General features: G+C 41.1%; 2 protein-coding genes across 2 annotated transcripts; both read right to left on the minus strand.

The window, feature by feature from the left end:
* Positions 1–489: 489 nt before the first annotated feature.
* Positions 490–9,652, minus strand: LOC145910750 (transmembrane channel-like protein 3). The gene is given in 25 exon segments (XM_082997951.1): positions 490–933; positions 1,136–1,244; positions 1,520–1,628; positions 1,977–2,057; positions 2,354–2,442; positions 2,629–2,752; positions 3,785–3,867; positions 4,148–4,248; positions 4,377–4,520; positions 4,596–4,676; positions 4,799–4,872; positions 5,175–5,296; positions 5,535–5,628; positions 6,171–6,310; positions 6,624–6,820; positions 7,091–7,219; positions 7,411–7,517; positions 7,565–7,700; positions 7,754–7,855; positions 8,017–8,170; positions 8,526–8,569; positions 8,790–8,937; positions 9,001–9,142; positions 9,445–9,535; positions 9,614–9,652. Coding segments are annotated over 25 exon segments (3,084 nt in total).
* Positions 9,653–12,527: 2,875 nt separating this feature from the next.
* On the minus strand, positions 12,528–23,337 carry LOC145910755 (uncharacterized). Its single transcript, XM_082997957.1, has 13 exons — positions 23,250–23,337; positions 22,326–22,392; positions 20,731–20,899; positions 19,536–19,728; positions 19,046–19,202; positions 18,572–18,776; positions 18,113–18,321; positions 17,874–17,903; positions 17,109–17,315; positions 15,229–15,368; positions 14,637–14,849; positions 14,256–14,335; positions 12,528–13,984 (listed from the first exon to the last, which is right to left on the minus strand). The coding sequence occupies exons 3-13, from the start codon at positions 20,877–20,879 to the stop codon at positions 13,168–13,170; spliced, it is 2,400 nt and encodes a 799-aa protein (XP_082854083.1). The 5' UTR covers positions 20,880–20,899; positions 22,326–22,392; positions 23,250–23,337; the 3' UTR covers positions 12,528–13,167.
* Between the last annotated feature and the right edge of the window lie 757 nt (positions 23,338–24,094).

The raw sequence follows: 24,094 nt of genomic DNA on the forward strand, positions 1-24,094 counted from the left end.
AAGAAAGTACCTGTGATAAATCATGCATTCGGGAAGCCTCAAAGTAATAATGCCACAGCAGTACCTGGAATATATGTTAGTTATTGCTTTTTAGGATCAGATTTCGCATTTTGTCACGTCCCGCTGATCCAAGGCAAACAGGATTGAGGAAATGAGGTCAAAGGCAGTTTGAAGTCGGTGCTGCCGGTCCGGATGATGATAATTAATGTGCGTTTTTGCATGCTTTAAATTCCCTACCACGCAGACAGTTTCTGGCAATACCAGTTTAATGCGTGATGTGCTCTTGTACGAACTGAGCTTCCTTCTTCCGAAGGATTTATATGCTATCTTGTGTCAAGAAACCAGACTTGCAAGAAAAACACATTTTTCGGTGAGAGCGAAGTTTATTAATGTACGTATACGTGTAATATGGGAACCTTGAAGCACGTTCGAGTAAAACCACAAAACAACACCGAACATTTACACAAAGTTTGCTGAACCACCAGATCTTCAGTTCTTACTGGAAGCTTCCTCTCTTTTACTCAAATTGTTGTCTTCGTCCGGGTCAGCGGAGTAGGTAATTCTCTCGTCTTCTTCATCTATGAAGTGCGGAAGCGGCGCTGCCGACCCGGAAGTGTCTTGACGTCGTAAACGGGTCACACTATGCCTCCTGACGTCATTAAACGAACTACGTCGCGATGACGCGCCGGACGGAGTCTCGCTTACGTAAACGTAATGATCCTGAAACTTCCTGGGGTTGAGCCTACGAACGTGATGACGTCCTGGTGACGTCACTCGAATGTAGTTGCTTCTCGGTTCGATGACGTAAACAAAGTCTCCATCCAAACTCTCCTGTCTGACATCTAACGGAGGAGGGTAGCGCTTTCTGCACATGCGCAGAACGTCCGAAGTGACGTAGCCCCTCGAGCTTAAGCTGTCTGTCTCCGAAGGATCCTGGAATAACGTTTGCACACTGATGAAGGGGAAGCCCCCTTGCTAATTTTGGCCTTTCTATCATGCAATCTATGGCCTGATTGTAAAACTAACAAATCTTTCTGTCAAAAAACGATTATCGTCCAATAAGCAATAAAAAGTCTCACAATGCATTTACAAGCAGCACAGACCGACTGCGTTGCTTCACAGCAACAATTTTCACCTGGGTTTCCGACGAAGAAGCTTTGTAAAGAGATCGCCGGTCGTTGGTGGGTGTTGTGTACAACATAGACGGAGGAAGTCTTCTTCTTCTCCTGGGAGTAGGTTCTCCTCTTAATGGAGAACCAACCTCGGAGTTTGCTCTTTAATAGCAAGGAGAAACATTGTGAATACAGTTTTATTGGATTATACCAATAATAGGTCCTCCAATAGCAACAATTTTACAATTATACCAAATTACTTGGGTCGTATTTACTTGAAGAGAAACGAGATAGGAAATAGATGATTGAATAAAAATACCGTAAAAAAATTAGGAAAAACTTGCGTTAAAGGTAAACGTTACTTTTAAAAGCTTTCAGGTTCCAGTGTTGGTTTTTACATTGCCCACCTCTCAACGATCATGTAACCGTCGGGAATTTGAACAATTTCCCTTGATTCAGACTCGACGCTTTCCATATCGCGATCGTCAACTTTCAGTAATATCGGAGTCGATTTATCTGCACAAATGATTAATAGGTGAAAATTTTCCGACGACCTACGTCACTCGCAATATTGTTGCGAAACCACTGAACTAGATGCCCAGGAAGAATCATTTATAAAAGCAAATCATATTGCTTTGAGGGCCAAAGGCGAACTTGTTGTTAAAAATCAGGGTCACAGATTCAAGTACCACATTTATTTGTTTGGTTTTTTATATGTTAATAATGTACGTGCATATGAAATCCTGCTGTAAACTATAATAAGCGCAGCAGGTGAGCAAAACAGAAACAGTGTTTGACCTTATGATGCGACCATGTCGGTTTTGCACTCATTTATTTACAAACGTGTTTGAGCAGTTTACTCACCACTCAGGTTTCCGCGCGCCAAGTTCTCTTCCAAATCCGAACCAGTAGGGTTGGTCTCGCATATTCTTCCATTGTATGTTTCTGTATTTCAAAGTTTGCACATATTGTTATATATTGGTAAAAACACATATGAAGACACATTTAAACAAGCTGGCATGAAAAGATATAGAGATGAATTGCCAGAGGGTCATAAGTTTAAAAGGTCAAAAGTTCAAAAGTATTCTGCTCTCAACCGAAACCTCGGTAAGAAACTACTCCATCAAAAAATCTGCCAGTTTTTGAATCTGTGCACTTATTTTAATGATGCCGATTTCAAAAGCAGAAACAATTTCGATGAATTCGGACGTTACAACATAAACAAAATGACCCGAGTTTACCTTTACGCGCTGGTGACCCGGGATAAGTGGTTTCTCGAGTGAACTGTCGTGACCTCGGCGAGCCGGGCGACCTCGAATAACCTCCGTCACTTGAAAACGTAGTTATTGAAAGTTAAATCAAAAGTTGTCCCCTTCTATTCTACGTTTTGCGAACTGTTTCTGATGTACATAATTCGGACAGAAACATGTACTAGGTTTCAGTATTCCATACAGCATACATACTATATACATCGCCACATAGTCAAGTATATTTTCGTTACCTACATTTCACGAACCTCATGAAATACCCGGATCTAGAAAATGTTGCGTGAGTGGTACCGGTCGGTGGTTCCCCTTGGTCCGAAATATTGGAAGCTTGTTTGGATCGACGTGGGGCGGGCGAGGGCCAATTCATAGAGTCTGCGTCGAAACACACGTTTACCAACTTGGTGAATGATCGACCAAAGCGCGCTTCGACCATCTCTCAACTTTTGACCTGAATTTGCGAAAAGCGCAAGACAGAAATTCGAAATTTTTGGATTCAGTTTTTGAACCGATTTTACAATTGGGAAGACTCGATTCGGCAAAAACGTTAGAAAATGACAAACGTGTAATGTTTTGCATAAGCAATATAGAGCCTATAGTGCTCAATTTAGCACAGGGCCACTGTTTCGGCTTATTGGTGCGCATCGGTGCAGTTTGGTGACTGGTTATCATAGCAGCTATCTAACCAGGCAAAGACTTCCACATAGTGGTGACTTTTGGGCACTAAACTGGGCCAAAAACCGCGGAGACAGACGACCCTTGGTGGAACACACTTTGGTCAAGCAACTGTTTAAAAACCAAGAGTGCCGCCATGAAACGTTTTGTGCTCATGTTCAGTCGTTATACTTTGTTTGTGCGAATATTGGTGACATGTTTACGGGTGATGTTGCAGTTGCGATTGTTTAATATGTAATACGCTTGCTGGGTTCAATCCAAGAACGAGAATTCTTTCAAACATTGATCGCTGCAATCGAAGTGCTCGCCCCCGAAAGTTTGCGTTGGATGCAATCTGACCCTGGGCCACGAGAATTCGCGGGCAGTCGTACGAACCCCCACAAAGGCAACGGCAAACACTCCGGCGGAAAGAACCGTTTAACACCATGTATGCAACAGGCGCTTGCAGTGCAAAAATCACCTCACTGTAACCCACGGTTATCAATATGAAAACCATTTGGTACAAGCAAATTTAACCAGAGCCAATAGCGTTAGCTACTGGGAGGGACGTATAAACATGTAACAGCCAATCGCTTGCGTTCGATGTGGTTTCTGTGGCATATTGTTGACACCCAGTTCCAAGAACTTCTCAATGGTAATTGTTTGTGCCGGGCGCAATCGCGTTGTTTGTTGTTTGCATTTTACAAGTTCTTATCGTCGCACCCATGGCTTATCGCCCACAGGCCTATTTACCTTCGCCCATTGTGATGTCATCATCCACATCGAAATATCGCGGCTGTCTCGTGTTGGTTCTTCCGTTGACTTCTTGTCCCTCCCTAAATCGCATAAAACAACAAGTTCAGCGGCACCCGTGTTGCTTGCAGCGACAAGTCAAGTTGCATTTGCGCGGACGTGACTCATTCACGATGGCAAGTCAATAGGCACGTGTCTTCAAACATCTCAAGAATTTTACACATGACTCATAAACGAAGTTTTGTGGCAATTATCTACTGCGATAAAAAAGACGAACAGGAAACAAGATAATTTTTCCAGATATGTTTTATGTAAAACTTGGATAACCAGATTTGCTCTGCACATTAGACTTGCACCCCCTACCTTTCCTTGAAGTGTCGCCGCGTGACATCCCGAGAAATGACGTCATCATCAGTGACGCGATTGCGGGGAGTGCTCTGTATTGAGGTCGTGTCAAAATTGTCCTGTAAATCCCAACGTTGCAGCTGTTACGTCATTTAGTATAATTTGGCTGGAACGGAAAGCCAAGGTTCTTGTGGAGTGACGTATTCTTCCCCTTTTAAATACCAAGCTAGATTTGAAGCCGTTATACCTGCTTGACGCAACCGGTTCGCTCCATAGTGCCACTCAGTGACGACCGTGATGGTCCGCCCCTTTCCGCTAGGTGGGTAAAGTTCGGTTTGATTCTGATCGACTTTCGACGACACAGTTTCCGATTGGGCGTTGTGTGGTTCTGCTATGTTTCGAGTCATTATTGTGTAAGGCGTTATTGTTCTTACTCTTTTAACAGGGGACAACGACGAAAACTTACGTCATATTCTTCATCCCTTGGTTTATTTGTGACGTCACAGGACACGTCTGCTTCGGTCGGGCTGAAATCCTCCTCGATCGGCTGGGAATGAATTATTCAAAATCGTAATCTGTTTGCAGTAGCATTAAAACTGTTTAAAATTATACAACACACGACAGAAAAGATTTGTCAATCCAAGCCTTGAGCACACATATCCTACGTACTGTCAATGAATTGCTGGCTTCGCTGGGCCGTTTCAGAGGTCTAGCGTCGTTACAGTTATGTTGTTGCAGTTTTCCTGCAAATAATACAGACTGTGTTGATGTGGATATGTTACGGTTTACTTAATGGTTCGACGGGGAATATAAATAAATGTTGTTTCCACAGTGAAAAATTTTGCTCAAGTGCAATTAAAGCAAACTGACGCAAGTGCGGTCTTAGTTTTGAAAAACTTTCACAAACCTGAAAAAAAAATTTGCTGATTGAACCAATAGAAGATCAATTTCGTGAAACCAAAATGTTATAATATCCATAAAAAAATGTATAGTATTAAATATAGTATTCATAATAGTATTAAAATATAATAAATCAGCTTCGCACCAGCCCCAAGTTGAAAGATGTTTTTTTTTCCTTCTTTTCGCTCGTAGTGAAGCTGAAGTTTCAAGCGATTGTTAGCCTCCTTCGTGGAACTTGCGACCGCTTGGAGGTAGTAGATCACCATACTGTAAGATATAACAAGAAACGTTGGGTTTTACTCGTGCTTACAGTTTGTGTCAGTTATAAATATTTTTTTTTCTGGTACTTTTGCTGCCAGAAGCACAGCCCTGTTTAAATTATTTTTCAATTTAGGTCGCTAACGTTTTCATACATGTAAGTTTACTTAGAAATTGTTGTTTGTTTTGGTACCATATGGTTGGTTTCACTTAATGTTGAGTTGCGAGTAATATAGAGTTGGCTTACACCAAGAGAAGTATGGCGGGAAGAATGACGACTGGGGTGGTGAAGTAACTGACCACTGTTCTAAACCAAGATGGGACGTCTTCATCCAACGTCTCTGCGAAAAAAATGAAACTCTTTTGAAAACAGCGATGATGTTTTGCAGTTTCTGCAGTGAACTTTCAAACCCAAACAAACATGTATTTTTGACTGTGGAAACGACTGCATGCACAGCAGCAACGTTTCGAAAGATCTTTTGTCGTTACAGCTCAAGATAAACAGCAAACAAATCTAAACACATCTTCTTACCGATTCAACAAAACCCTTTTTATTAAAATCGTCAGTCATGTTCTCCGATAAGGGTAAATCCCCTAACATGTTTGCTTAATGATCATGTCTGTACAATCATGAGCGCTAGATTCCATAACCTTTGTGCTTTTATCGGTTGCCATGCCACTTTATTTCGGGCGTTAAATGTTCATCCGCGTAGTTGTTTAGAGCAAAATACAAATGATTTGATACATTTAACAGAGATTTACTATTTAAATATCAAGAGCACATAGCAAAGAGCAAAATTACCACAAGCATGCGCAATCAAATGCAATATCCCGAATGACGCATTCACCATATTTTTTCTGGCGACTAACAATAATTACACACCTGATACGATCGTGTACATCCATTCCCTGTTGCTGAAGGGTCCGCAACTGGAAGGTGAATGTCTTACAATGACCCACACAGTGGGTAGAAGCGAAAGAAACAGCATGAAGAGAAGCATGGCAAGATAAAAGTTGTTCGATCTGCACGAGAAAGTTAACACAACTTACAGGTGATATACATGTTGGGACGTCAAGCCTGATTAGCCCCGACGTATAGTTTAGGTTATAAAACTGATATACGTTTAATAAATAAGTTGGTCTGTTTTTAATGGTATTGCGCCGAAATGATAGATAGTAAAAAAGGATATATTGAGAGTTACTATATATATAAAAGCGCGTTTGACTAAACCTTTACAAAATTAGTTCAAATACATTAAATGACTCATTCGGTCAATTGTGAAGATCCTACAAAGTACTGTTTGACTGTTAACTGTTGGTGTTTTGTGTTGTTTACCTTGAAGCTCTGAAAACACGTTGATGGGGAATGTTGCACGTGGTCACTGCCCAACTTCTGATGTACATCATCAATATGAGTTTGACGACGTTAAAAATAGGGAGTAAAGGACAGAAGAAGGAACCAACCCACGTGATTCCCTGGTTGTAAATCAAATGCAGGACATTCTCGGCGATTTTAAACTCCCCGTACTCCGGCTGGAAACAGAACAAGGTTTACACCAGGGTTTCTTAACGCCGGTCTATGGCGCCCCTGGGAGGCCACGGTGCGTTTTTTGGAAAGGGGAGGGCACGAACGACGTCCGTACGGATTCAATTTTTTTGTATCAAATTGAGCTGGGGGTCACAGGGTTTGAGCGTTACTGTATATGCGGGTTTGGAAAGTGTTGGATAACTGCTTTTGCTGTCATATACAAGATTGACCACCAGTATGTATCGTAACGCCGTATAAAAACACGGAAGACTCACGAATTTGTTTTCGAGATCCCAGCACCAACATTTGTTCATATACCGAACAAACAGTGCACGGAAGAAATCCACGATAAGTATCGTAAGAATCGTTGAAATGAAATCGATCACAGAGAGTTTCATCAATTCCTGTGACATCAACAGAGAGCTTCGAATACCGATATACGACATCAGGCAATTCGGGAAAATGTTTATGCTAAGGTGGTTGGCATTATGTATCATTTTGCATAGAAATTAACACCCTACCAAATGAAAAGTAACCAGAATACCAACTTAAACTTGTGTTCACAGAGAAGTAAACTTTTCGCCATAACACCCACTTGGCCGATTTGGGTTTCCCAGCATTCAGTTTTTAACGTGGAGACATTTGATTGGTTGAAAACTCTTCGGCTAAAATTTAAACCGTGATCCCGTTGCGTCATAAAAGCTGCGAATGAACGATTTGAAACTTAAAATTTCGTCAGCAAAAGGTGCATGTCAACTAACTGCTAGCTTCCGAACTATTTCTGGGGAATACCCTCTGTTGAGCTGTTGCATCAGCCACGTGACCCAGCAAGCCAATCATGAGTGAGTAGAGATTGGCCAAGTACAACATGAGGATCCTGGCAAGCTGCGGAAATTCAAATTGGTAAATGAAGCTGACAAAATAATTGTATGTTGTACCTGAATACGAAGGGCGTTTCTCGGGTGGTAATTTTCCATTGACCCGATGACCTCGAACAGTGACGGCGTTACCACAGTAACGACAGTAACAATGATGCTGACCTACATTTAAAAACTCGGTATGTGTGGACCTGTATGTGTTGTTGGATATTAACTTTCAACGCAAAGCACTTTATTTACTTTTTCGGATCAGTACGTATTTGTACAAAGCTGTCAAGACGCTGAATGGTTTCATTGTGGAAAGTTACTTTTGCCTTTCTGACCTCGTTCTGTTCGTAGAAAGTTGTCTCTCTTTCAACGGACTCCAAAGACTGGGCTCTGCTCACCGCAAACTGAATACTGTAAAGACTTCCGGCGAGGAGCAGAAGGACCAGGATGTTGGCGAGAATTCGGAGAAGGATTCTCAGGGCTCTTTGACTGCAAAATAATGAGTTACAAACTGATGTTGGTTTCAACCTTCGCGTTGATAGGTGATAACTAGGGATATGACGTAATGAATTCGAATATTTTCTGTGTTGAAATATCCCAAATGAAAGCAGCGTTAGTCGGGCTTATGCAACCGAAATTAGTTATTTAATAGCCTACTTTTTTCACCAAAAGTAACACCCTTGCATCAGCCATAACGACCAGTGATCCCGACACCAATGCCCACTGTTTCCATCTGTTACGCCCCATTAATGCAATTGGTTGGGTATCCTTAGCTGGGCACTAAACCACCGAGACGAACCAATAGACCAAACAACGCGTACGTTACTGTAGATCACTAACTCACTTGTTTTCTTGCTTTTCCTTCTCTTGTTCCTCCACGATTGCTTCCTGCAACAACATGAATGTTTAAAAGTAAGCTTCGAAACTACTTCTGTTCACGTGGAAAAAAAAGGTCGAAACCCTCATTGACTTTATCCTATAATAAAAAAGCACGAACATTGTATGATTTAAAAACTCTCCTGGGAAGGAAAAATATGCATTGATATTCAGTTGTTTTTTATTTACTTTCAAATCTTTGAACTATTCGAAACAATTATCAACAACCCACTCTTATAGCGGTTGCTATGGCAGCTGCCTTGTTCTCCGCAGTCTCCGAGTTTCCAATCATGTAATCCCAGGAGGAGAAGAGCTTCCAGGAAAACGTGAAATCATCCTCAGAAGACGCGCTCCTGTTCATCCGGGAGTTTTTGGCCATTCTGAAACAGAAAGCACTCAAAAGATTAGAAACGAATTCTTGAATCGTTGAAGACAAAACATACTTTCGCAGTAGAGCGGCGAAACTGTAGGCGAAAAGCGATATTCCAACGAGGAAATAGGCCAGGGGAAGTCTGTATCCGTTGCCTATCACGCGATCGTTGGTGTAATAACCGTAGAACAACACCGAGTGCTGAATGTAACCACCTACGAAAAGGAATGCAGTTGATAAACTTGGTAACTCATCTGTTTATCTGTTTCTCGAATGTGTTAATGTGACAAGAAACCAAATTTGGAATTACAGGTCATTAAAAGTTTGGAAAAGCGAAATTCTCTTACCGCCGGCTCATAATTGAATACAAAATGGCGAAATGGCGAGACGATAATTTGTGGGGTCATGGGATTGTTTTCTCATTAGCATTTGGGTGAAAATATATCGAACCGAGGTTCAAGAAAAGGTTGGTTAAATAGCGCAAAACCGGATAGAAAACGATATTCCTCAAACCTACCTAAAGACCAAATCGTGCTGAGATCCCAGGCTGTTCGTTTTTCATGGTCAGGAACCACCTTGTAATCGTGATGATGATTTCCAACAAGAATCTGCGCAAGAACGATTTACTCTTTATTGGGAAGCTTGAAATATTGGCAAATATATTTGAGAATGGCTAAGCACATTACCTCTGGTACCACAAGAAACGCGGTGGTTATTATTCCCATTACGATGTTGATTTGAACGAGCCACCTCAGAAAGACGAAGTACGAGGCGACACTCGAACCAAAATAACCTGGAAATATTTAAGTCGTTGAAATAGCGTTCCAGAATGGGATTACTCTATTTGAAGTATTTGTCCTGGTTCATTCTCAGTGTAGACAAACTTGGCTGCCAATTTTATTAGGCAAGCGTATGCCAGTATTCATCGTTTATGATACTTTGTAGCAGCAGAAACAAGCCCCCAGTTAGCTTACCAATGAAAATAAATCCTAGTTGGCGAGGATGCCATACGACTAACACCACGATATCTGCTTACTTCCAGCGCCTCTGTGAACTTAATTGTCATTGCGCATAACAACATTCAAATTCACACAACATATTATCTTTTTTCCATTCTGGTCTCTTTGTCTCACAAACACATAAACGGGCATGCTTACTGATACAGGCGACGACTACGGAGACACGCAACTAACTTTCAATGGTTTTAATTCTCTGATTCCACGGAGTGAACACCGAACACAAGTTGTCCGTGAGACGAACAAACTTTCGCCAGATCTAAATATCAACAAACACATACGTCACATAACTTCGCACCGTTTACTCCGTGTGTTTCAAGTCACGTGATCACCTCCTTCCCGGCCTCGCTGTAGCTTTTAGTTTTGGAGAGTCGTCCTTCGTGCTTCTCAACAAATTTCCGTGCGGCGCTAAGGATAGGTGATAAAAAAACATACGTCAACTTCTTGAAGCACTAACTACATGTGGTCGAACACAACCTTTAGCCGGTTGCTTGGAACTGATGGTGCCTGTGGACTAATAACGCGTTCGTATTCTTTCAGTGCCTGATGGTTCTTCTGTTGTTCATGTTGTTCTCGGTGTGCAGTTTTACTTTGTCTTACAGGTGTTATTAGCTCAAGTTTAACTTTCTTTAAACCTGGATACCGTTTACTTGATAAAATTACATGTTACGTATGTTTTAAATGGGTATTCTCCCTACTTGGTCTCATCAGTGCAGCTCGGTGACTACCAGAGGAAAATCTTGCCCGCCTAACGGCCAGGCGAGGACTTCCGCATGTTACTATGTTGGAATTATTAAACTCATTTGACAATGGCGTTCTTTCAGCATAAAAATGTACATGATTAATAAAACAGACAATATCACCATCACAAGTCCACTAAAAATGTACTTTTGTCCACAGGTAATTTTGCTGGGTATAACTACTATATGTGATTAGGGTTAAATGGTTAATACACCAGTCGGAACGTTTGTACATACTCAAGCACTCTTAATTTCTTGCTCATGGACCAGGGTCGACTCCTGACGTTGGCGATAATATCTTTCTGCTTCTGAATCTTGACCAGTATTTCCTCGGGATTTTCTTCGGAAAGATTATCATCACTCAAAATTTCATCCGTGTCACTAAAAAACAGAGTGATTTTAACAGTGTTTTAGCGTTTGCTGAATAAAGAATCTGATCCTGCAAACGAAGGTATTATAACAGAGGTTTGTCCAAATGTTTTTTGTTTATTGCAGAGCTGTTATAACTTTGTTTTTGCCGTGTTTTGGTGTTATGACAAGGTACTTTTTTTCGTCAAAACTGAAGCGTTTTTTTCTGATAGCTTCCCCTATCTTACGTTTTATCGTTTTCGAGATAACAATATATTAAAACAGCAGCAGGTTCTCACTCATTTTGAAGTGCGGCATTAAAGGTGTTGGATAAACTCGACCTCCGGGCAGTTTTGCTTATTGTCATCTGCCTTCGAAGGTTTTTCCTCCGCGTGGAACGCCGGGACGACATCTTGCAGTTACTTATAAGAAGACAAAGTATTCAAAACTTATCGCGATTCCAATCAAAACAATTTAGAGCTGTTGGTTAACATAGCAAGGGTGGTTAATTTCTCGTAATGTCATTTTAATTTCTTGCAACGTCAGTTATAGAATATTTGTTATGTAGCCTACGCCGTCAATAGTGGAAACTCTATAACCATGAAGTCTATGGTGTATGTCATTATATCATCTGTTGATGTTCATTCACGTTGTACTCGTCACTCGAGAGAATTTAATGGATACGAGTTAAAAGTTAGAGATAGCACTATACACGTAATGCGAACTAAAAACCATTTGACCACTTTATTTCCCACATTTCTTGTTAAAATTGTGTCGTAGTTGACCATGCATAAAACTATCAAAACCGTTACTTGCAAATTTACAAACATATTAGCACACCATCAGAACAATGTACACATCTGAAACTAAATTCTTTTTTCGACAGACTGGTGTACAACCGGAATGTCTGTTAACAATAGGCTTGTTTATGCCATTCGTAAACCTGTCCGAAGACCTCATTGATATATATTTTCGCTAATATTGAGTGTGTGTTACGCTTTGCACTGTAACTTGCACCCTTGCAGCAAACCGTCTACTTGTTCCTTTCTGTCCACTGACCTAATGAACGACGGAACAACAAGGTATCCGGCCAACGAAGAACAAAACATCAAATTAGGTCGAACAAGGACAAAATTGCCTGATCGTTCGCTTGCACAAGCACCGCTTGCTAATCAGGGCCGGCGAGAGACAAGCGCTGATTAGGTCGAGGGGCGTGGCGGAGGCGTGTCAAAGTACGTCATATGTACAGTCGCGGTTAACGCAGTAAGAGAGCATTCGCCTCAAAAGAGCTAAATCTAGGAAATTTACCTTGCATGCAATGTCCCAGTAGCAGAAGGTTAACTTTTTCGGCGTTTATTAACGAAAAACTACATTGGAATTAAACGCAGAAAGATTCTGTTGGGCGACGTATATTAGAGCATAGGCGGGAACAGCGGAAACGCAAACTCATTGGACGTAGGCGCGGACGATAAAGCATAGGAACGCGCAGAAAGGGCAAAATCGCTAATATTACGTTGCTTTACACCTGTGCACCAAGCAAACACACACTGAAGACATAGGCATTTTTGTTCAATGCACAAAATAATACTGACATGTCATTGGGCAAAGCACTTGTTCACCATGGCAACAAACCTTCGATCAACTATTGGCATTGCAAAAGCTCTCCACACGAATTTACAACCGAAACCTACATGAAAATGTTACGAATGAAAATGCCTCCGGCGCGAATACAACACAAATAGCACGGGTGGAGAGGAAAGTTTGTGGCCGACACTTTGTACACGTTTGCAGAAGAAAACACAATAACCAATATATAGGACAAAGTGCTGAGCAAATATGATGACCTGGTTTTATTCTGTTGACTGTGTCTGTTAAGATTGCCTTTTTCAACGAACGACTTGCGATGTTAGCAACAGAAGATCGCTGATACAGTTTTAGCTTGCTTGCGTGTCTTTTAAAAGGTCCTTGTACGATTACACCATTGAAGTAAAGATAAAGCCTTATGATTATTTACGTTGGTTTTGTATTACGTCATCCAATAGCTGGCAATTTAGCCAGCAAAGTGTTACAAACTTCGATGAGCGTCAGTGAAAAAAAAACCCTTCATCATTCAAATTACCACCAGAAGATGTTGCATTAGGCGAACGACCAGATCTCGAAGAGGCAAGCGGCGGAATGCATGCGAAAGAAAATGCTCAGCGGCCTACATATCATGGCTATGGTGGTCCAAACGCTCGTGGAATAATACATGTGATTGTAAGTGTACACCAGGAACGCTGTGCCCTCTAGTGACCAGAACATCCATAGGCAAGCGTTGGACACAATCAGATAAATGACGACGTTTCGTAGAAGCAATCGAGATCTGTCTGGATGGGCGACCTTGGTTTCAGTGACGATCTTAATTGGGTGGTTCATGTTGTTGGTGACGTTGCCATACGCGGCTGTTCCAACATCTGAGCGCACTCCCTCCAGGTCATCCATGAACACAGTGTTGTCATACCCAGAATCCGAGTCCACGCGTTCGCGCGCGCGGCCAATCGGCGATTTCCTGTCGTTGCTGTTGTGATCGCGCATTGGGCCAACTACGGCCACTTGCGGCGCACTTTCGTTTGTGACGTCACCACGAGCTGAGGATTCACCGGTAGTGGTTTCGACTGGGTCGCTTCGAGACGAACTTGGGGTGTTACTGTTTCCGCTGTTTTGCTGAGGTTGAAAAGATGGCTCTTTTATCTTCTCGTCTTCTTCCTGCTCCTCCAGGCTCTCGATCTCGTCCATCCGCTCCATCGGAGGACTCCGGATCGCTGTAAGACTCGCAGTCATGAGTGCGGCAGGACGAAGACCGCTTGCTATCCCGAAGCGATTCGATAAACCCCCGTAGTAACTTTGACCGTCCGTCGTTCTTCCGTCATCACCGAATTCCGACGTATTGCTGCGCACTGCCGCAGTTTGTACCCTGACAATACAACATTCCACTAAAATAAATAAGCATAGAGACAATAATACGAATTTGTAATTTCATAGTATATTTATTATGCAGCTCATAAAAAAAATCTACTAAGTCAGTGCACTGTTTGGTGTGAGATACTAAGCGTGGCGTTTCTTAGTTTATCACAAAGACTCTACACTTATAGAGATGCGAATGTATATTTTCCTATTTGGTTAGAAGAAATTTCATAATCTTCACGTTGACCCATACATTACGATCGTTAACTTGCGTTTCATACCTCTTGACCTCTGCCGCAGTTTCAAGGTCATCATCTGAGGTGAGCGGCGCACGTCTCATTCCATACAGAATGAATAGGACCTACAAGCAACAAGGTGATGCATGGGCATACGGTTCGGCTGTATTTGTTTAAATTTCCACAATTCCGATACGTAACAATGGGAAACGCAGGTGATATGTGCCAAAAATACACATGTTGCATAAAGAATTTTTTAAATTTTCGTTATCAAATTTAATACATTCCCACCACATAACTTGTTTGACGACGTGAGATTCAAATATGTTTATAATTTAGTCACATAAGTTTCGGACCGTTCTGCGGGAGCTGCGCGAAACTAACCTGAACGACACATTGAAAAATGTCACAAAATGGCCAGATTACGTTCAGGAACCAGGAGTTGACGACTTTATTCTCCGGGGTGATGGAGTTCGCGAGGATGTTGAAGAGTCCAACGAGCACAGGACCGACCAGGCACAGCATGAGAAGGACGCTGTCCAGATGGTCTTCGTCGCCACTTTTAAAACCGTTCGAGTTTTTCTTGAAAAGGTAAAATCCCAGGAGAGAGGCGGCCACCATTGTAAGTTCGAACACGATCTGCAAACGGTAATTTCGAAAATATTAAAATTGGGGGAAAACGCAACTCAAGATTGGAGTCCTTTATCTAGAAAGTACGCCATCGTTGGTGCATTCATTTTGAAACTTCATTCGTTTAATCAAATCCTCTTATTTGCTATAAGTTGTACAAGGAATGAGGCAATATCGTCGACTGCAAAGTCATCACAATGTTGCATATTCTTTGTCTGCAAGACCGTAATCAGTAAACAGCTGCACTGATGAGATCTGATTGGTCGAAGCAATGTGCGCAACTGTATACAGCTTATTTGTTGTAAGTTGTCACGTTTTTTATCTTTAACTTTTAATACTATCGTTACAGTAGCGTTTTTTTTAATACTACACAAAATTAGGCGCCCACCAGAAAGATGTTGTAGATAGTGAGGTATCTGCTCTCAGTAAAGTAAGTTCTCTCCTCGGCGGGCAAACCGGAATTGCCCGTTCCCAAGACGACCATGACTACGATGCAAGCGAATATTGCCAAACCCCCGAATATTGCACCTAGGAAGAGAAATAGTTAGAGTCGGAATCAAAACATATTGAAAAACTTTCCAGCAGTGTTCAAAAGGCGTAAAGGCAGTCATATATTGATAGATGCAAAGACAACAAAAACATAATTGAAAGATCGTAACATTCTCTTGCACAAAGTATTTCCCCCACACAGGGGTTCTAAGCTGGGTGGAAGGGGAATTCCCATTTAGGAGGTAATTTTGTTTAAACTGTAATTGGATTTATTTGTGATTATGAGGTCATAATTGCTTGAATTGTTTTAATATGCAATTAATACTGTTTCTGCATGTGAGATGACCGGTAAGACGAAAATAAGCTGCTCTTCCTAATAAACTGATATAACTAACTATTTGCCAACTAAATTACCGGTGGAGGGAATTTAACTGTTAATATTGTGTTAAGGTAGTGTTTCCCAATCGGTGGTACGTGTACCACTAGGTACGCGACGACATTCCAGGTGGTACGCGCGCACCTTTCGCAATTTGTGGATATGTTCGAGTTTATAAAATCGTAAGTGACCTCAAAATGTTTGTTCCTCTAACTCTAGGTTGCTTTGAAACACTCAACTAGGTGGTACGCGTCGAAATTGTTTTACCTCCAAGTGATACGCAACCACAAAAAGGTTAAGAGCCTTAACATCCTTATTCGCCTTAACATCCTTATTCGTGCGTACCATGACAATGTTTTTTCCCCGGGAAGCGTTATCAGCAGTGGACAGCAGAATCGGGTTTTACGACCTTATAGCAAGCACGCGATTTCACCTCGTTCGCACGCGATAGCTGAAAATTAGTTGCAGTAAAAGCCGTAAAAAGGAGCTCGCAAACAAGAAGAGTTTGTGTGTAAAACAATCGCAACCCTAGTAGAGGTCGGATATTCCATCTGAGCACTTCGCTACTTGAATATTTAACGACGCCTCATCCAAACCGCTTGTTTTTTCATTCAGTTGCGCTGTCATAACGCCGAGTTAGATTTACGACTTGGGAATGGAGTTTGGAGCTGCATGTGTCGTAACTTTAACGGCGTTAGGTAGACTGCACTGTGGGGTTGATTGGGACATTTTTATCGGAATTGGTTTTAATAGAAGTCGTCGTTTCTGACGTAAAAACAAACAATCGTGACGGGATATGATTCGAGTTATTTATCGCCATGCTAAAAAGTTTAGGGAACCTGTCAAATATTTCAAAGCTATTATTTATGGAGTTATAATATACTGATAATGACTTTGACCGCATTGCAACGACCCACAATGTTTGACTTGCTGACGGAATAATATCGTTAAGGGTTAATGCAAACAGAGCCAAGCGTCATAGGGGATTATTATAAGTGAGTAGTTAAATATCTGAATACCGATGTGTCTCAGTATTGGATGTTTGACATGCATAAGAAGGGTTCCATCAGAAATATTTGGAGCGAATGGGCAGGGTTGCTATACTTAACAACCGGTACGCAAATTCTAAGAAAGGTTTCGCACGGTAGCCTACGAACTCCCTGAATGTCACCACTGCATCTACACATGTATAAATACAGTAGGAAGTTGGTTTAAATCGGCGCTGTTACATTACGCAACTGGATGCACATAATATAAAAAGTTTGTATTAAAACTACCGTCCGCGACCAGTAGTGTTTTTTATTGTTAAAACATGTGGATTTTGTTAAAACATATGGATTTTATCCTGTAAAGTCACCAACATTAGCTGAATCTTCACGTTTCAAATACCATCGAGTGTGTACCTTTGTACGATCTGTAGAACTTGTAACTGGGCTTGACGATATGCTCGCATACGTGCGGTGCTTTCCCTATGTTGCGCCAAGTGACGTACAGGAGGCAGCAAGCAACCAAACTGAACTCGATGACGAAAGGGAAGAGAAAGGCCTCCGCAACAGCAACCACTGCACAAAACTCCTGCTCACAAGTACAGTTGCCAGAGAAGAGGATGTCTGTAACAATTAGCAGTTTGTAATTATTTTACTCGCAACTTTACAGTCGTTATAGATGACTGGTGTTTTACAACAACTGCTTAGAAATTCCCAAGTCTAAAATCAAGTATATGGAAAACACAACATCATTTCATGAAATTCAATAAATCAACAATATGTAGTTAACGCAGATGTGTATCATGTCGTTCCATGACAAGGATCGTCCTAGTGCGAACGGCCGTTACAGGGTGTCTATCGAACATATAGATCTGTCTTGTCTGATTGCGGTGGTGGAGATACACGATGTAAACGTGTAAGGACGCCTGATAAGTTGTGCGCTTGTACACCAGAGGTATCTAATATATCCGCTCTAACTACTAAGCTCCCGCAGAGCAGTGGGTTTGGTTTGCCCAGAGTCACAAGTTCAAACTAGGGGTATTATTTTTCACATCTCGTTTGGACTTGTCAGGAAAAAGTGGCATTGATCCAGCTTTAGGTGCGATGCCAGTGAAACCAACACGCAAGCCCAAGTTGAATCGCTAATGAACGTCGATTTGTTGTAACAACAAATTTACAAACCTTGTCCTCCAGCTCTTTCAATCGGGTAATCTGCAAAACAAAAAATCCGTTTTTGGTTAAAAATTTCCTCACCTTGTTTTTTTTTATTTTCATTGTTAAAATTCTGAAAATTTAAGCGTTTTTAAATCAGATAACGCGTTGCTTTGTAACTTAAATACGATTATTTTTTGTATTTCATTGAAAAGGAGTTAACACTTTTTTGCAATTACAAATTTTCATGAAAACAATAGAAATCTTACGGGCCGGACTGAAGGAGGGATATCCGCTGTACGCTTGTCGGATCGGAGAATCAAGTAGGCTCAAGTTGTTGTTATGAGGAGCCTCAGTGACGTAATCATTCGATGTTGAGTGCTGGCTTTCGCTATGCATCAGAGCAGCCTCAGTCTCGTCGGCGATGGTCGCGATCCATATCGACATATTCGTAGCAACCACTTGCATGACACCAAACCTTGCAAGTGAGATGTTGAAAATTAGGGGTAGAGCAGAACGCTTGATTTTTGGTAAAGCTAAGTTTCCCTAACACTTTTAATCTGTTTTGGGGTACAGTTTGATACAGTTGTGCCGGACCGAATCCGAAGTTTCGGACGTCATTGGATATTAAAGGTATTCATGTTCGGCCGAATCTAAACATATTTTGGCAAATCCCCCACAATTTGCATGGAGACACAGAGCATATGTAAACATGAACTCGAATTCACCTCGCAAGAGCCTGGAAATCTTGTATGTAAACTTTCGAGTACTGGAAGAGGAAGTTGACTTGGCATATGATGAATATTGCATGTATGACTGGTACTGTCGCGTACAAAGCCTTCTCTTCGCACAGGGGATTATCGATGCCCAGAAAGGCAATGAATTCCAAGCCGTCCTTGATGATAATGGCGAGCCCGAACAAGCAAAGTACTCCTGTGTGGTTAATGATGAGTTTCGGTTGATTCAGTGACGGTTTCGGTATATTGCGTAATCAGGACTTGTTTGTATTTCGTGAATACCATTTGGGGAGATTTGAAAATAACATTTTGGCAATCACAAAATCAAGCTTAGTAACTGCGGTTGCTCGACGAGTGCTCTGTACATATGCAACATGCCATTAACATGCTGCTTAACAATTGAACAACCTTATACAATAAGAGACTAATTTAGCCATTGTTTAAACAATGCCCTTGTTCTAATACCTTTCAGCCAACGATTGTTGACGTGGTTGCTTTTGGCGAATCCAATTCTCGCTTTGTGCTGGTAGCAAGCTGTGGCAAGCGGTCGACACGCGATCGTCCAAATTAGAGATAGTGTATAAAGGACAATTAGGAAGTAATCAATGAATACAGCGTCAACCTGGTGAAAAAAACGGGATTTAGACTAATGAACCAAATTTCGTTCAAAAACAATATCGTTGGTGGAAATATTCGTGTTTTTTTTAACTGCGGGCAGTGGTGCGCAATACTTCGAGCTGTGAGGGCTCATAAGTGCAGTTGGCGCTACTGTCTGCTTCTATGATTTTTATGGCTCTGTTGTTGTATTTTATTTTTATATTTTTTTGGCAAAAAAAACATGTAATTGTGCTTTGTTGCTGTTTTTCAAATAATTATACGAATTGAAAACTATAGCCATATTTTATATTCGACAGGAACATTAAACAACATCCAAACGTTCAAAAAACAGACTTACATCGTGGGTGGTAAACTGAGTGGTTTTTAATACAGTCATAAGCAGGATGATGTGAAGGGCGTAGAGGCTGGAAAATAGAGACCACGCCGACTGACTGCTGCCCTCTTCCACCGGAGTTTGAGCCTCCTTTTCCTGCTGACTTAACGTCGCTTCCTCGTGCAATGCCTCCAGCTTGTCCATTTGGGGAAAGCCCCTTGGTTGAGCAAAGAATCAAGTTAATTTATGTTGGTGTTGCCTGGTTGAAACATAATCATTTTTTTAGGTAGGGTTTATTTATTGTAGCAGGTCTGTTTGAAATATTACAACAGTTCTTTCGTTTAGCACTTTCCAGAAAATAATTGCACGTGACGTAATAAGTTTATGATAGAATTTGTAGCGTGCCCAGCCTAATTCAAAAATTGCATCGTAATAAATCAACATTATTGAGTATTGGCACTGTAAACCAACAAGCTTAAATTCACCGAGCACGCTCGTAAGTGCATCGAAGGTGCAAGCACGCCCTAGTTATACCGCGCGTGCGTTCACTTGCTGTGGTAAAAACATAAAATATTCTCTCCTCAAAATAAGCATGCATTCCATGCGAAAAGATCAGCGTTTAAAAGAGCTAAAAATACGCCCGACTCCCTTTATTTGAACGTGGCAAAACCCATCTGTTCGTGAATAATCGACGCCCTGAAAAAACTTCCTGAATCGATAACCTCCCATTATTGACGTCAACAATAGGAGGGCGTGATTGCGAATTCTCGACCGTCGAGTGCCCTCTGAGCGTTGTCTCGTCAAGTTCAATGTCAAGTGATGACTTGCTGATGACTAATCGGGAGACTCTCCGACGAAACGAGCCCAGGAAAGTGCCAAGTCACGTCGACGCGGGATTTTCCTCGGCCAAAAAATTGATTTTTTAACCAAACTTTTGAAAAGTCCGCCATTCTGCCGCGCGAATCTCTTTTGTGACGTAACAAAAGGGGGTTGTGTATTTGGGCAAAGTTTCATGTCAGATCCCAGTGGGCTACAACCTACATCAATCATTATGAAATGAAAAATAAATCACACACATGTATGTAAAAAAAATTAGTAGACTGGTGCAGTTGATTTCCTGGAATAAATGTTTAACATTAGTAGCCCCCTGCACTTTTACCTGTCGACTTGATAGTGCGACGATTTGAGGCGTAAAATATCAATAAAGGGCAATATTTACTTGACGTAGATTTTCGTTGCCCTCCTGCGAATCATGTAGTGGTCGTTTCCGAGCTGAGTAACGTCATCGTCGACCCGGCGTGGGCCCATCGCGTTTGTTACATCACTTACGGCACTAATGGTCCTTCGGCGTCCAGTGTGCAAGGCCATGCCGTATCCTATGTCGTCGTCTGAATGAACATCAGTGTTAATATAATATCGTTAAACTGAAATCACTTGTTGTTATTTCACTGGATTCGTAACTACTGAAAAAGGCAACGTGGTAACATTCGCCTATTGCGTTATTTGCTTTGTTAATAAGGTATTTTGCAGAAGGTCATGCACAAAGTGTAATATAGAAATAATATATGTTAAAATACGCTGTGTTGTCAAAAGTTGGTTGCTTCATAGGCCTTATTAGAGGATGCTGAACGACGGTGACGTCACAACTAACGACGTCAGGTATACGTAAGTTTACGGCGGCAACAACATGTTATTGCCATGCACCACATTGCTCCGTGTTTGTACAAAATACAAAGTAACAATACAATGTGAGCGTGCGATAGTTGGTTTATTGCTGGTTTACGATCAGGGATTTATGGTTTGACTGGAAAAGTGCAGGCGATTATTCCGCTTGATTAATATTTATTCGCCTGCAACGAAGGTCGCAAAGCTGTGATTGGTTTGGAGGTGGGGCGGAATATCGCGATACTGAGCGAAAAACGAGAAAGGGATGAATCGCGACAATGTTTTTCAAAAAGTAACCTTCACCCTTTTGCGGTGAATCAATTTTTCGCCTTGTTAAGCAGAATTGAAAAAAAAAAATTTCACAGTTCATTATTGGTATTTTCACAAAGAAAAATAAAAAAATATTTCATACCCGCTGCAATATCCAAAATGTCATTGTTCGTTAAATTTACAGATTTCCCGTTCTCCCGAAAATTTGAAGAAATCAAAATTTCACTCGAAAAGCACGAAAACGTGTTTGACAAGCGGGGTGTCAAAGACCAACGTAAAACGATCAAAACATGCTTTAACCTGTTTCATCCGGCGCAAATTGCTTGTTTTACTTGAAATTTACTTGTTTTAGTGAAATTACTTTAAAAAGGCAAATCCGAACAAGCACGCGCAGTAGTGTGCTCAGAGCATGTAGAACAGGTTTGCGAATCATGTTCCCGCGACATTTTAATTCCTCCCCCCCCAACGGACGCAAATACGTGGGAGCGTCGAAACATGAGTTTCGCATGTGTTTCAGGAATTTCGAATTCCACACAATACAGATTTGTACTCTTCAAGACACAATTCATAAGTTTTTGTCGAAACGTCTTATTTTAACATGACAGTGTTAATAACAATATGGGCCAGTCTCTTTATACTCAGAATTCTTTCTTGTAATTAAAAAAAAAACATATTCGGTAAAACGTCTTCCCGGAAAAACATTCATAAATTTTCGAGAGCAGAGCCCTTTCCAGCCATGCAACAAAAGGTAACATTTTCCTGTGGCTACGTAATCAGAAATAGCCTGTGACATTTTAACATATTTCAATAAAAGCACTTGCACAGAAACTACCTAGTTTGTGCATTGAAAATCACCAGTGTAGTTTCCACCCAACTTACTTGTCGCGATTGATTCCGGGCCTTCTGAAAATCCCCAGTTGCCCTCAGCTAAACTGTCGCGTCTTCTCTGTAATGTAAAACAAGCGTGGTGAAATTTGCGGGTTGTTTCGAACGAACGTCGTAACATGCAAGTTCGCCAGGAATGATTCAAAGAAATAAGAACAGAAAATAGTTTGTCCAGGGTCAAGTCGTTCCTCACTGTTAAAATTTAAATTATTGCCATTAAAGAAGTACTTTTTGAGCAGGCGGTTTGAACAAACTGTTACAACTCTAAACGCCTCAACAAAAACGGTTTAATCCCTATTTTGGTTTAATCTATTTACTGCACCTTGAAAAGGACAAGAAAAAAAACTCCAAAGGTTGCAAAAGAACCATAAATTTTCCCATTCTCAATTTAGCTAACGTCACAGATTAAATTCTTCAGTTAGCCATTAGTCCGTGCATCGCAGGTAGGTTTAGTAAATATAAACCGATTTAAACCAGACGAAGTCAATACCGGTACAGTTTAGGGCCTAAATAGTTAATTTTAAGTTCAACATCATAAATGTTTTGTGAAAACAAGATTACCGGCATTCTAAACCGCAATTATGTAGACTCTTCTCTGCGAACAACCTGCTTGCGTCAATGCAGAACAAAATAAATAGAGTCGGGCTATAACGGTATTGACGCTTCCCTAGCAAAGTCCATGGAGGCAGTTTTGCAGCGCCAATTAAAGTAGGTTCGCTGTCCCAAACATTTTGTCGTTACAAAATCAATTTAACGAGGAAGGTGATTGCCCTGCAGGGCGGTACAACATTTTTAATTCAGTCCTTTCCTTTTTGGACAAATTAAAAGGGAAAATAATCGGTCATTAAATGCCTCCAACGCCTATATTAACGTCCATCACAAAAAGAACTTTTTTCGCTGCAACTTGTTTTGACCTACCTGATTTTGCAGGAGAACAAAAAAATTTCCTCGCACCAAATTCTGTTATATTCAACCTTCGTTCAACCCCGGATCGTTTAGTCGATCCTGTTGACTGTAAAGCGTCTTTTATACTCAACACGCCGCTCCCATCAACAGCCAAATAAAACCGGTAACCTTCATCGCTAAGCTAGGCTTTGATCGACATTTCATATTTTATGAGCGCTTTATGGCCGTTTTGCGACCTGTTGAATACACGTTGTAAATGTTGTAAAACCCGGTTTTTGTAACTTGCCAAAACTCGACATTATTCAGCGAAACCGCAAACTTTGTCGGGTAATTATTATCGTGGCGACTCAGTGAGCTGTTTGGTCCAAATCTGGCTTGAGATAAACGACACGGTCATTCAAAGGCCTTTGGATTTGTTACATGTTGCATGAAACGGCCCCTAGTTTTTAGGGTTTCTTTCGACAACGTTTGTCATTAAATTAATGGCAAAAGAATCCGGCGGCTAATAAACAAGTTTAAGAATTTGAACCCCAACAAAGTTCATCAAAATATTCCCACGTTAACTGTAATTGAGGGGGTTACTTTCATTTCATAATGTTTCGTGTTGTTTTTTCTTGTAAATTTTTCCTGTTAGTATTTGTACGTTCGTTTTGAAAAGCATTAATAAACTTACACGAAAAGAAACAAAAATTCCGACTGTTTTGTGCCACTAATTATCACCCATTATTATATCTGAATAGTGACCTTCAGACAGTAGTGTTGCTACCAATCTGGTTTTATCAATGCCACTGTTAACTGGTGGCTTGTCGGTTCGCTAACGACCATACTCAGTTACCAGCTACACGGATGAGACTCTA

Source organism: Ascidia mentula, chromosome 8, assembly GCF_947561715.1.
Source record: "Ascidia mentula chromosome 8, kaAscMent1.1, whole genome shotgun sequence".
NCBI classification, from domain to species: domain Eukaryota; kingdom Metazoa; phylum Chordata; class Ascidiacea; order Phlebobranchia; family Ascidiidae; genus Ascidia; species Ascidia mentula.